Source organism: Terrapene carolina, unplaced genomic scaffold (assembly GCF_002925995.2).
Source record: "Terrapene carolina triunguis isolate 2854851 unplaced genomic scaffold, T_m_triunguis-2.0 Scaffold25, whole genome shotgun sequence".
Lineage (NCBI taxonomy): Eukaryota > Metazoa > Chordata > Testudines > Emydidae > Terrapene > Terrapene triunguis.
This window is the reverse complement of record NW_020664376.1, coordinates 5,133,852-5,147,370: the sequence shown is the minus strand read 5'-3', so window position 1 is coordinate 5,147,370 and position 13,519 is coordinate 5,133,852. Positions and strand designations below refer to the sequence as shown.

Below are 13,519 nucleotides of genomic sequence, written 5' to 3'. Positions count from 1 at the left end.
GGGGCGGCCAAAAAGTCAGAGCCGGCCCTGAACGTATCACAGTAGTGAACACAAGAATACTTTAACTTCTGCATACCATTCTTTGGGGGGACAAAATCTAAAAATCTGATAGCACTGTCAGTGTTTAATAATGGTCTTTTAGATTCTTGACTAAGCAACAGTGATGTATTACAAGGTTAAAACATAAATCACTTAAGAAGTTCAGTCATTTTAATAGATCGTGCCTGCTTTAGCTATATAAACTGATTCTACCCTAGGCATGCATTGCAGTTGTGCATGTGGTCTTTCATTAAAAACCCCAGCATGTTACCCACATTGTGCAGCCGTCCCCAGGTTTTGATAGAGGACACAGCTATCTGGCTGTACTGCAGTTTGATTTTAGGGCACTGTGCCCTGTAGCCAATTAAACACACTGGGAATTGAAGGGGCATGATGAAAGTGGGAGAAGGCATCAGGGTTTTGACCTGTAAAACAATACAATGGTTAGGGTCAGAAAATCTGAACTTCCCGCACCAATGAGGTTAAATATAGCTATACTCATGTGCCTCTCTGAGGCTTTTGCTTAAGCAAGAGGGGGTGGGGAAGAAAGCCTTCAGGATCTTAGAAATGACATTGAGAGGACATTTAATGTGTTGTTCTAACTAGAACTGGGCAAAAAACTGATTTTTTGTTTCACTGGTAGTTCCAAAAAAAATTGGTTTGGGTTGAACAAAACATTTTATTCAACCTGAAATTAAACATTTTGCTTTGGGTACTTTTAATAAAACCAAAGGAAAGTAAGGGCTAGAGTCAGAAAACATAGCTGGAGGAGGAGGTGATGGTAGTGGTGGGTCGGTCTTAACATCTCCTGTTGAAGTTGTTCTACTTTGTATGAAATAATTAAATATTCCTTGAGCCAGAGAGAGTGTGACTATGACTGTATAGCCTTATGATTAGGACATTTACCTGGAGGGGTGTGTGGAGGGAAACCTGGGTTTGTAGAGAAACAATGACTTAACATGATGCTAGTGAGGCAGCGGTTGGAGATAGCCCCTTATGGATGATTTGTAAAACCAACTTCCTGATTATAATTGGAAATATTTTTTATTTTGCTGCAAATTTAGACCAAACCAAACAAATCTTTCGTTAATAACCCCAAAACTTTTGGCAACAAAATGGGGGGAAAAATTGGGTTTCCATCTAAAAAACAAAACAAAATAGTTTTTCAATGAAAAGTCAAAAATTTCCATGGAAAACAGATTCTTTTTGTGACAAAATTGTTTAGTCAAAAACCACATTTTCTGTTAAAAACAGTTTAAACAGAAAATTGTCACCCAGATCTAATCCTGATCAGTTGTGGGTCACTGGAGATTCCAAAGCATTTTCATAAGAGTAACAGTTGTTCATTCTGGTGTTTTGACTCATTTGATTCTGTCTACCTTACTTTCCATTGTAGTTTCAATTGTGTAAATTATTCTTTCTTTCCACTACTATGTAGTATAGCTGACGCAGAATTCCCTCTAGAGAGGATTTCTGTTCACTGGTGGGAGAAATAATTACTGTGTATGTGTAACCCACACACCTCCTGAGTGTGGTGTTTTGTTCCCTCTAGTGACACCAAGACCACTTAGAGATTAATGAGTCTGCTCTACAGCCTTAGCTAAGAGACCTCTGGCTTTTGGCTCATGCAGTAGAGGTTCATGCACTAGGCTCCAGAGGTCCCAGGTTTGATCCCAATGAGCAGCATCTGTCAGCATTGCAGGTGCTCTGTAAAGCATTTTGAGATCCTTCTGGTTGAAGGATCTCAAAATTTGTTCAATTTTCTTGCACAATTTTATAAAAGATGCTACAGAGAGAACATAGAGACAGTGGAAAGTGCACAGAAGAGCAACTAGGGCGGTGAAAGGTTTACACTGAAATTGATAGGCTCGGAGGCTAAATTCAGGGAGTTAAATATATATTGTACTACCTGGATTATAAGGGATACAATTATGATACATGAGCACATATGAGGAGGGAGAGGAATTTCATTAGTTAGCAAAAGTAAGACAAGAAATAATGGAATTAATAGTAGTAATTGGGTTTTCAGGACCTGTGTCAAATGTTTTATTAATGTTTAATTCAAGTCCTTTTAATTAAGATTATTTTTACCTCATTACCATTTGATCAGAGAAAACCAATCCAATGTGTTTTCATTACCTTTATTCAAGACCATAAACAACTACTAGGTAACTAACTTATTATATTTCTCTAAAGTTCTAAACACTATGAAATTTAGATTGAGGTTACAATGTAAATCAAGTTAGTAAATCAAGGAGTTAACAATAATACAAATTAAAATTGGTTAACTAAAAAGAAAACAATTTGAGACCAATAATTGTTCAGACAATTGCATGAGCACAGTCAGTAATCAAATTATAAAGTTAACATAATGACTGAATGGTGTACTTAGTCTTTTTGTCTCTGTGGAGTTGACTTAGCTGCTTATACTTTCCCTTGTGGAAATAATGTGTTACGGTTAGATTCCTTTTCATACCCAGAGTGACATCGAGTGATCTGCTTTGAACCTAGATTAATTGATGCCCAGTGGTAACTTGTACTATGGACTTATATGCATCCGCTATAACTGGTCACATACACACACACACGCTACACCTAAAATGGCTAGGACAAGTCTTTCCTGGCAGGCATCCCTGCAGAGGTACTCATATCCTCTCAAAGAGACCAAAAAAAAATAAAAAAGTTACTTAGGGCAAGTCTACATTACAATTTTACATTGGTGCAACTGTTTAAAATGTCAACATATGTGTGAAGAATAAGGTGACATTTTGAGTACAGACTGTATTTCCAGAGATGTGCAGACATTAGCAAATCTAAACTATAACTGCACTACTTTGACTAACTCAATCACTTTTATTCCAGTGCAGTAACACTTAAAGTAGTTTTTATTCATTATTAAAAAGTCCTAGTCCACTCCTAGAGCCAGCTGATACCTTTATAATGGTTGAGCTACTTTATCTATTATGTTACAGCTCAGGCAATTGACTGATGTTCTGACACTTTATATGATCTTCTTTATTACTATCTCACAGCTATATACATGGTGGAACAGCTTGTTTAGCATAAATAGTGAACGCATATTTCAAGGGACCATTTCAAGTGGCCACTTCACCTTGAATGGTCCCTTGAAATATGTGTTAACTGCTTATGTTCCATCTTGTATTTAGCTGTAAAACTGTCAGTACATTTCCTAGACCTGAAGAGGAGCTCTGTGTACCTCAAAAGCTTGTCTCTTTCACCAACAGAAGTTGGTCCAATAAAAGATATTACCTCACCCACCTTGTCTCTCAAAGTTATACTGTCATTTTGTTTTTGTTGCTACTTGACTTTTTCTTTTGGACAAATATAGAAACAATTAAAGAAAATGAACTGGAGAGTTAATATTATCCTTCTTTAGTTCCTGCAGCTGGGATGCAAGTACGACCCTTTGCTTTCAGTTTTTATTTCTTTTCTTAAATTTCCCTGGAATTTATCGGTGTTTGTTAAATTATTTTTTAAGGGTGAAAAATCAGTAAAAAACAAAAATGAAGGGCAGCTGGCATGGGGGCAGGGGTGTCTGGAACTCCTGGGGGACAGGGGTGTGAGGGAGAGGGCAGGTAAGGTTACCCACCATGTGACAGTCAAGAAAGCCTTCTGCTTCCTGCAGCAGTCAGGTGGTCGTGGCTGCTGGGGCCTGGCTCCCTACCCTTCTTGCTCCTCCACTGGGCAGAGGAAGCAGACAGGAGCCATGCTGAAGGGCCAGCATCAGGAAGGGAGCAGAAGGCTGCACCCCATGAGTACTGATAGCCCTGTCAGAGAGAACCCCCTTCTCTCCCTGGCCCTGGGATCAGGAGAGTGTTCTGTCTGGCAAGGGGGCCCAATACTCATGGGGTGTAGTGTTCCACTCCATGCGGGCCCGTCGCTGCAGTGGTCAGGTGGTCTTGGGTGCCGGGACCTGGTTCCCTTCCTGCCTGTCTTCAAGAAATTCCCAGGACCTGCAAAAGCAAAAATTCAGGTGAAAACTGTAAAATCCAAATACTAGCTTTTCCAATAGCTGGAGATTTTTTCTGAGAGAAATTGGTAAACACCGAAAACAAAGGGACTTGGCTATTAGAGTAACCGTTGCTTCTGAAAGTACCTGATTGTTCACATTGCCAGCATCCAGGCACTGCTAACAGTTAGATAGCTCCAGTGGACTTATAGATCTGCATGACATGAGAATGCTTGCTAGAGGCCTATTCTTCTACCTCAAGGCTGACTAGTCAAGTGTACAGAACATTAAAAGCCAGGTATTACATGGGAAATTAAGAAAAAACAGAATTCTGAGAAACCATTACCATTCAGTCAGCACATACTCTTTTGTGCATAACAAAACACAGAAAATCTTTCTAGGCATTACCCTTGGCTCTGTGAAGCGCAGAGAGATTAAATGAAAGTTCTACAGTAATTACAGAAGCAGAGTTGTCATGGAAGTGATGTTGAAACCCCAATCTGGGGGAGTATTTTCAGTGACGTACCTACTAATTTCCTTGACAGTAGCATTCTTCGTTCAGACAGAATTTAAAAAAATGAAGTGAAACATGACTAATCAGCAACTACTAAGTAAGAAGGTTGACTTTGAGGAATTTGAAGACCAGAACTTCCAACATCTGAGTCACAGAACAGGCACATGGGTTCTTAACATAAATGTTTTGACATAGATTCTATCATTTTTATGTTTGCATTACATATGACGTTTGTAATGGGCTCCTCCAATGTTAAAGGTTTTATGACTTCTGTAGTGCAACTTTTAATTAGCTTGTCACCATGCTAACCATCACACTTTTGCCTGCTTATCCACCTGTTGTATCTTGTCATAATCCTAGACTGTGATCTGGGGCAACATAATGCAACCATTGTCAGGGCCCAATAGGTGCTGCAGTAGTATAAATAATAAATAAATAAATGATAATAGGAGGAATGAGACTGGGGCATTCTGTGGCCTGATATTTCAGCATTTCCAGGGAAAATGATACCTACCGTAAATTGTTTGCAGCACAGAGTCTGATGACATGTATGTTTATCTAAGATATTTTCCATAAAGCAGTCATTGAATCTAGTGAAATAGTCACCAGAACTACAACAAGCAATCTGCTTTCAAGTGATAAGGCTTTCCTGTGCCTACTTACTGTGTTGCTGTCTACTGCATAATTTAGCAAACTGGCAATGCATGTGATATCTGTGCTACAACATTTTTCTTCTGATTATTTTCCTGTCTCTCTCTTTTCTATGCAGATGTTCTTATTCACCCCATGGAGCCTATGCCCAAAGCAAACTTGCCCTTGTATTGTTTACCTATCGACTACAGCATCTCGTGACAGCAGATGGGAGCCATGTGACTGCTAATGTAGTAGACCCTGGAGTAGTGAACACCGAGCTCTATAAAAATGTCTGTTGGGCTACAAAAGTGGTGAAGTGGATGACAGCCTGGCTATTTTTCAAGGTACTTGATTATTTTAATGATTTTGGTGTCATGTTTTTGCATTGCTAGAGCTACAATCTGTGCAGGACTACAGAGACTTTCAAGATTATCATTATGTGGGTTTTTTTTTTATTATGGTAGTTTCAGTGCTGATAAAGTGCACAGACCAGATAAAGTCAGTCTCTGCCCCAGAGAACTTATTTAGATGATGGAGAAAGGACAAGGCACAGAGTGAGATCAAGAGGAAAGCATCACCATCTCTTTATTTGTAGTTGCTCGTATGGATACTCCTGGGGGAATTCTGCACCAAAAAATTTAAAATTCTGCACACAATATTTTAAAATTCTGCATATTTTATTTGTCAAAATAACACAATATAATCACTCCAGTTTCAATTATTTTGATACTTGTTGACATGCCTGATAAATTATAAACAACAAAAAAGATTCCCTCAGGAGTAGGGAGTTAAATAAACCCCTAAGACAACCCAGTTCCAGTTGGCGTTTGCTGGAGGGAGCTGCATGGGGGCCCCCAAAGCACAGACATCTGCACCACTCTCCCCCCAGAGCCCAGCCGCGCAGCACCCCCAGATCCCAGACACCCACACCCCAGTCCTCTTCCCCCCAGAGCCCAGCCGTGGGGCACCCCCTCTGGCCCACACACGTACACTTCCAGAGCTTTCAATACCTCCAGCTTCTTTACTATCCCACCGTGGGGCATGGTGTGGTGTGGCCCTACCCATCTCTCACCCTTTGCCAGAGCTGGGTCTCCAAGGCCCTCTCCAGTCCCCAGGAGAATGAGGATCAAGCCAGGCAGCCGTAGTATGCAGCCTCTATCCCTGGTTGCTTCACTCACTGCGAGCTGGGCTCTGAAGAGTCCAGCAGCCCCAAGTGGCAGCCAGCAGCTCTGCAGCCCCAATTCTGCAGGGAAAACATGGAATTCTGCACAAATTCTGCATTGTGCAATGGTGCAGAATTCCCCCAGGAGTAATATGGGTTATTTGTACACACTAATTATAATTACACCCAAAGAAAAAAATAGATTCGTGTAAACTTGTGGAATCACTTGCTAACCCGGAGGCCCAAATATGCAAAATGCTCTCATGAAGCATCTTCCACATTCTGAGAACAAGAGGCAAGCTCTAATGGCAGTGTGTGTTTTACTTGCTTATGTGATGTGTCCATCACACTGGATGGCACTATGCAACAACCATATGTTATGTACAGGAGAGTGGAAGGAGGAGAGAGCCAGGGCAAATGAAAAATAGTGGTGAAAAGTGGTCCAATCGCCAAATGATGTGGCTCTGTTTTGAATGCATGCTTCCAGTTCCATGTTGTATTCTAGGCATGCTCTATGTTGGAAAAGTTGCAGCTATGTGACTAAATTGATTTAAAATCGATCTAGTTACACTGGTGCAAACCCCTAATGAAGATGTATTTAAACCAGTTCAAACGTCACTTAAATCCTATCTTTATTAGGGGTTTGCACTGGTGTAACTACATCAATTTTAAATTGGTTTAATTACACTGGTACAAATTTTCTAATATAAACAAAAGAGCTGTGAAGAGAGAATTTTCTGCTTGTGACTCATTCCACGGCTTTGCAGGTAGGATTGGGTTAAGTGAACTAAGCCTGATTCCAATGGAAAAGTTTGTTTTCCAAATTAAAATGCACCACTTTAGATGATCTAGGAACAGATCATCAGTCCCACAAAATAAAATAATTTAAAACTTTGATATGGAAATAGTGTTAGTTTTAATGTTTAATAAAGAGCCTGGAGTCTGAAGGAACTGCTGTAAAAACAGAATATAAACAAATAAAACCATGTTTTAGAAACACTTTATAGTGTGTTTTAAGTATAATGTTTATTTTTTCACTTGCATACTGCTAGCAAAAATTGTAAGGAGAACACTGGTATGGAATGCAACACACCATTCTAAAAGAAAGAGAATCTCATTTTGCTACATTTCATGTCTTGTCTGCCATTTCTTTTCAAAGTGCCAGACTCTAGTTTTGTTGTTTGTTTCCTTCCTACCTCACTTGCTAACATAAATTTTCTTTAGGGCGTTTAAGTACAGCTCAGCATTCCATGCACAGCCACAGCAAAAATTCTCTTTCTCAGAAAGGAAATAAAATATCTTATTGTTTGCAGCACTCAGTGCCGCTCAGCTTTATTGTTGTGTCAAGGGACTCATTTGGGTACTATACTGATGATATTTAGAAACTAAACAGGATGTCACTGAACACACATAAAGTGAGTTTGAATTTGTCGCAGAAGGGAATTGAGTACTTACAGCTGTAATAGTAATGCCTCCTACAGTCCCTCATCCCCTCTTATTTCTTATGAGATGCCAGTCTAAAAAAAAGCTGTTCCACCTTGTGTTTAGCAGTGCACTCTGAGTTAGTTTCCCAGACCTTAAGAAGAGTTCTGTGTAAGCTCAAAAGCTTCTCTCTTTCACCAACAGAAGTTGGTCCAATAAAAGATATTACCTCACCCCCCTTGTCCCTCTAATATCCTGAGACCAACACAGCTACAACTATACTACGTACATTGGGGGGGGGGGGGAGGGGGGGAAGGAAGCAAAGCTGTCTTGTATCAATGGATGAAGGAGAGATAGTGAGTTGCTTTGAAGTGCCATACTCAGAGTCTGAAATGAGAATCCAGCAATTGAGGGGTTGTTTTTTGAGTCAGAATGTACTTTGTTTGTTTGTAGCAATGCTGCACTTTTCCTCTAAAGCAGTGGGGGCGGAGGGAGGACAGAATAATAAAAGCTGTCTCTATGAATTTTGTGTCCCCCCCCCATTAGCTGTCTGTACTGTACCTTATTTTACCTTCTCCTTTTTATTGCTTAATTTTTGACAACATGCTTTCTTATTTGGGGCCCAATTCTGCCACTCTTTCCCACATTGAATTGCTGCTTATTCCACATATGGTCCAATTCACTGCAGTGGAACTGTATGTACACCCATGCAGAGAGCCAAGACAAGGCCAACATACCACATAAGCCTTTAAAATAAATGATATGTGATAGTCTTCTGCTTAGGGGTGAATTTCCCCCTAGAAAAGTACATGAGTAATGATGGCAGAACTGGCTCCCTTAGTTACACCTAATGAGAGTGGATATTATTTATTGCTTTGTGGGTTTTTTCTTCCCTCCCCCAGAATTTCATTTCTGAGTTGGTAAGTGTGAGTCTGATTTTTAGGGTTACATGGCAACAACACATTGAACATGGGGAGGTTTGTTATTAATATCGGGGTGTGCCTTTCATCCTAAAGGATCTCAAAGCACTTTGTAAACATATACAGGAATTCCTTCACCCTCTGTAACCTGACACTGATGGATATACACCTGGCCCAAATAGCTCCCAGACAGGAACTATGGAATGGTTTTGTCACCTCTTACATTCTCTCATTTTGTTTGTCGCCATTTTGTTTGATTCCATTTAAGGGCCCAGAAGGTCAAATAGAAAACATCCAGCTTATTGTGTTACTATCCTCACTAGTATTAAATCCATTTCCTTTACATCTATGAGCTCAAACTTCTGAAAAGACAAATATCTCCTGTGAGGTGCCAGACACTCTCAGCTCATCACCTCCCAGGAGATCCTCAGCACTTTGCAACTACAGTCCCTGACCTGCCTAAAAGAGGTATTTATGTGCCTCTCATTTTAACTTTTAAACAGCCAAGTTTAAAAATATGCCACAGCACGTTCATTTAATTTTCTTTAAGTATTGACAACTTAAGCTGCTTACAGCATATGAAATGTTTTCTTCTGATTACTGAATAAAGCTCAGAAAAAACCTCCCTAACATTATTAAAAATCACTCTCCAGCATACTGCAGTGATGCGCCCCAGTGTAAAAGCATGGATCAGTGAGTATTACCAGCTCTTTAATCTTATAAAAAATGCTAGACTAATGTCCACTCCCAAGTAGTGACTGAGGGGCTGAACTTGAGAAGTGCTGATCGTCTGCAGCTCTTATGTTTTCTGTCAAGGATGCCAGTCCCCACTGTAAAATTTCTTCTTTAAATACCCTATCTCCGTTACAGTTTATAGATTTTTTTTTCCCCCCATGCAGGAGGTTTCAATACATGGTCATTACCCCTGTCACTCTGTGAGAGAAACCAAGAATTCCTTCTTTAAAATGTAAATTGATTTTCACCCTTATGACTTGCTAGTAGACAAAGGCTGATAGAACTCTCTCTAGAGTTCAATCAGATGTTATCCCTTAGGAATCCTTAATGGATAATGGACTTCAGTTTAAAGGAATACCACCCCAAACTGTAAAAGATAAGAAATTAATAGGACAATAATTGACTAGTTAACAGGACACTCATCAAACCCACAACTGAAATATAGTCAGTTCTGTGGTCAAACACAAGAACTTAAGGGAAGGATACTGGCTGAAACTCAAGCAGAGAAGGTGATGCATTTTGTCCTCTCCAGAACTGCCTCTTCCCCTTTAGAATTTGAAAGTTCTTTCTAAATCCAAATTCCCTAGTCTAATATAATAAAAACTCCTTACAGAAAGAAATACTCCATCACAGGATGGAATCACTGAGGAGTCTCCATAATATCCACTTTCAAAAACAGTTCCACTGCATGGGACTTCATTGTGCTATGGTGGAAGAAAGGAACTAATTTCATTGCTTTCTGCACAGCTGCAAGATTCCCAAAACTCTTTAGTGCATTTGGTTGGACTCAGATTCTTTGCCACTAGAACCCTAGCTGTCTTCACTAATGCTTTATCTGTCTCACACCATCTGTATATTCCAAGGTATCCTGTAAGGATGCAATTGAGGAAGAGGTTGTCCCTCTGTTGATTGTCATTCATAGATTTTGTCCCATATAAATAAGAATTACTGGCTATTAAATCCAAGCAAAGAAGAGGCTGAACATAAGCATTCATGACCTGTATCGATTTGGGATGTTGAGTGGAGTGTAGTCAGGCATAGGGACTGTAGCAGTCAGTCAGAGTGAACTACCCCATTTCTTCCAACACTTGAAATAAACTTAATCTTAGGGGTTTGTTTGTTTTCTGTTTTCTTCATTTGTTTGTGTTTCTAGATTATTGTAAAGAAATCTTACAAATGCTCAAGTGATGCTGGAAAATGAAATCCAAAAAATCTGGATTTATCTTTCATGCCAGCAGAATTTTTGCACAGGACTTAGTATCACATTTGCTATTCAGAATGAGGCACTTTTTCCTTTTGGCACTCTGAATGTAGCAAATGCATTTCAGCTTCCTGCTTGAGGTGTTAGAAGACAAGCACATCACCACATATTAACAGCAGCTGTACAGAATTAGAATAATTAAATTCTACAGCTGAAAGTAACAATACATCAGCATCAAAACCCACTCTCTCTGAGTGTCTGTCCCTACAAGATCATGACTCGTTTTACCCTGAAATATGGCCTAAGGAAACCCAGGATAAATCTACATTTTTTGTGCAATGTAAAATGGCTTCTGGTTAAAAGTTTTGCAAGGATAAATGGATGAAAGTTATAAACAAGTGAGGAGTGTATTGACAAAGCTCTAGTCTTTTATAAAAGAAGATATCTATTGTTAACTTCTGTGTGGTAAAGGATAAACTATCAAATTCATTTGATTTTCATCCATGCAAGTTTTTCAACATACCTGAAAAGATACAATTCCCGTAGAAATCAGTGAAGTAATGCTCTTTGTAGTGCCCTAGTGGATGGGCAATAGATAAATAGTTGACAGGACATGGCATAAAGAACATTTAAAACATTACAGCAGGTGCCAAAGATTATTATCTCTTTGAAGAGAAGACACATGAAGTTCTTCTGATGGTGAAAACATTTCATATTCAGAATTATAGATGTTAAAGATGGGGAAAACTTACTAGATCATTTAGTCCACCCTCCTGCCAATGCAGGATTATTTTCAGTCATACATTTTCTAGTGAGTCTTCAGTCTAGTTCCAATCAGTGGGGCTTCTGCCAGAGTTGATGATGAAAGTGGAACTACAACTAATAGAACAAGATAATTTGGAATAGATCAAATATAGTTTCAACTCAGCAACGGGACTCAAAACGATCATTTAATGAAACTTCTGGGTCATAAGCATTTAGAAGAGACTACCCTAAACTTTCCTTTGTTTCTCTGAAGAAGGATTGTGTAGAAATGCTGTATTGGAAATTCCAATTCAAATACAGCGTTTTAGCAACATGGATAAAAGAACAGGGCTTGGGGTCAATCTGGATAAGATCTAGTCACAAACAAGGCTCTATGGAACAGAGTTTTAAAAACAAATAAGGAATATCCATAGCTATTATTAAATCTAAATGAGTGTCTATATAGCAAGTTAATTATATTTTTCCCTGAGGAATGCATCTCATCATGATTTCTCCTTCTGGTAGCAAGTGGTTCAAAAAATGAAGTATTAGCTTCTAACCCAGAGGTGGGCAAACAATGGCCCGCGGGACCGTCCTGCCTGCCCCTGAGCTCCCGGCCAGGGAGGCTAGCCCCCAGCCCCTCCCCCACTGTTCTCCCTCCCCCGCAGCCTCAGCTCGCTCTGCCACCGGCTCTCTGGCCCACCGCTCCTGCTGGGCAGCGTGGCGGCATAGCTGGCTCCGACCGCTCTGAGCAGCATGGTAAGGGGGCGGGGGAGGGGGGGTTGGATAAGGGGCAGAAGGTCCCAGGGGACAGACAGGGGATGGGGAGCAGGGGTGGTGGATGGGGGTGTGGTCCCGGGGAGCAGTTAGGGGTAGGGGTGTGGATAGGGGTCAGGGCAGTCAGGGACAGGGAGCAGGGGGATTGGATAGGCATGGGAATCCTGGGGGGAGGCTGTTGGAGGCGGGGCTGTGGATAGGGGTCGGGTCAGTCAGGGGACAGGGAGCAGAGGGGGTTGCATGGGGGTCCCGGGAGGGGGCGGTCAGGGGACAAGGACCGGGGGGGGTTGGATGGGTCGGTGGTTCTGAGGGGGGCAGTCAGGGAGCGAGAAGTGAGAGGGGGTGGATGGGGGCAGTGACCAGGCTGTTTGGGGAGGCACAGCCTTCCCTACCTGGCCCTCCATACAGTTTCGCAGCCGATGTGGCCCTTGGGCCAAAAAGTTTGCCCACTCCTCTTCTAACCACCTCTTTGTGTGTGTCTGTACACAGAGTGCCCTTCTCTGGGTCATTCTGTGAAATAGAGGATTTCCAGTTGCTATTGTGTTACTTCCTCTCTCCATTCTCCAGATAGCAAGTGTTATCTTTTCTGTATTATGTCTGGTCTCCACTAAGTAGCCCCCAAAACAAAATGCAAGGCTATCCCTGACTCCAAGCCTCCTCCAGGATAGTGCTTCTGCTCCACTACCAGGACAGCTTAATTTTTAGAGATCTGTGACCAGGGCCGGCTCCAGCATTTCTGCCACCCCAAGCAAAAAAAAAAGCGGCGGCCGCAATTGGGGGGGGTGGGGGAAAGCCGCGATCGGCGGCGGCAGTTCGGCGGCAGGTCCTTCGCTCCTAGAGGGAGTGAGGGACCTGCCGCCCCGAATTGCCGTACGTGCCACCCCTCTCCCTTGGCCGCCCCAAGCACCTGCTTGTTAAGCTGGTGCCTGGAGCCGGCCCTGTCTGTGACATTATTCTTCAACAATTAACAATGCAATAGGTGTTGTGGCAACAATACTATAATTATATGTTCTCATAGTTCTGTGTGTCTAATGCTTTGCAATGCAATGTGCTCTACCATCTTTTTCAGGCAAGTTTCATTTCATTAAGACATTATTAGAATGCTGTCCCAGTGGCCTAGTAGCAGTATTCATATGTTTATTTTTATTTAAAATGTTATAAAAAGACACCTAGGACCTTGCATATGTGCCCTAACATCTTCAGTTAATTATACAATGCACTAAAATCCCAGCGACATTAAAATAATCATTCCAACAGGAACTCAACATCATTCTGATGGGATACTACATATGCAGTACTACATACTCCAAAGCAGGAGTTTCCAAGTTTCCTAGTCTAACTAAGGCAGGGAAGCTGCAGATAGTGCTGGCCTCCAGCTCCGGGGTAATAGAAGGTGTTTTAC

At 41.2% G+C, this 13,519-nt stretch overlaps 1 protein-coding gene across 1 annotated transcript in view; it reads left to right on the top strand.

Moving 5' to 3' along the window:
* Nucleotides 1-13,519, top strand: part of LOC113406325 (dehydrogenase/reductase SDR family member on chromosome X-like) — a 219,145-nt gene that overhangs the window by 180,023 nt on the left and 25,603 nt on the right. Inside the window, exon 6 of the mRNA XM_026650524.2 lies at nt 5,293-5,500. Within this exon, the coding sequence (XP_026506309.1) occupies nt 5,293-5,500 (208 nt within the window). The remainder of the gene's footprint in view (nt 1-5,292; nt 5,501-13,519) is intronic.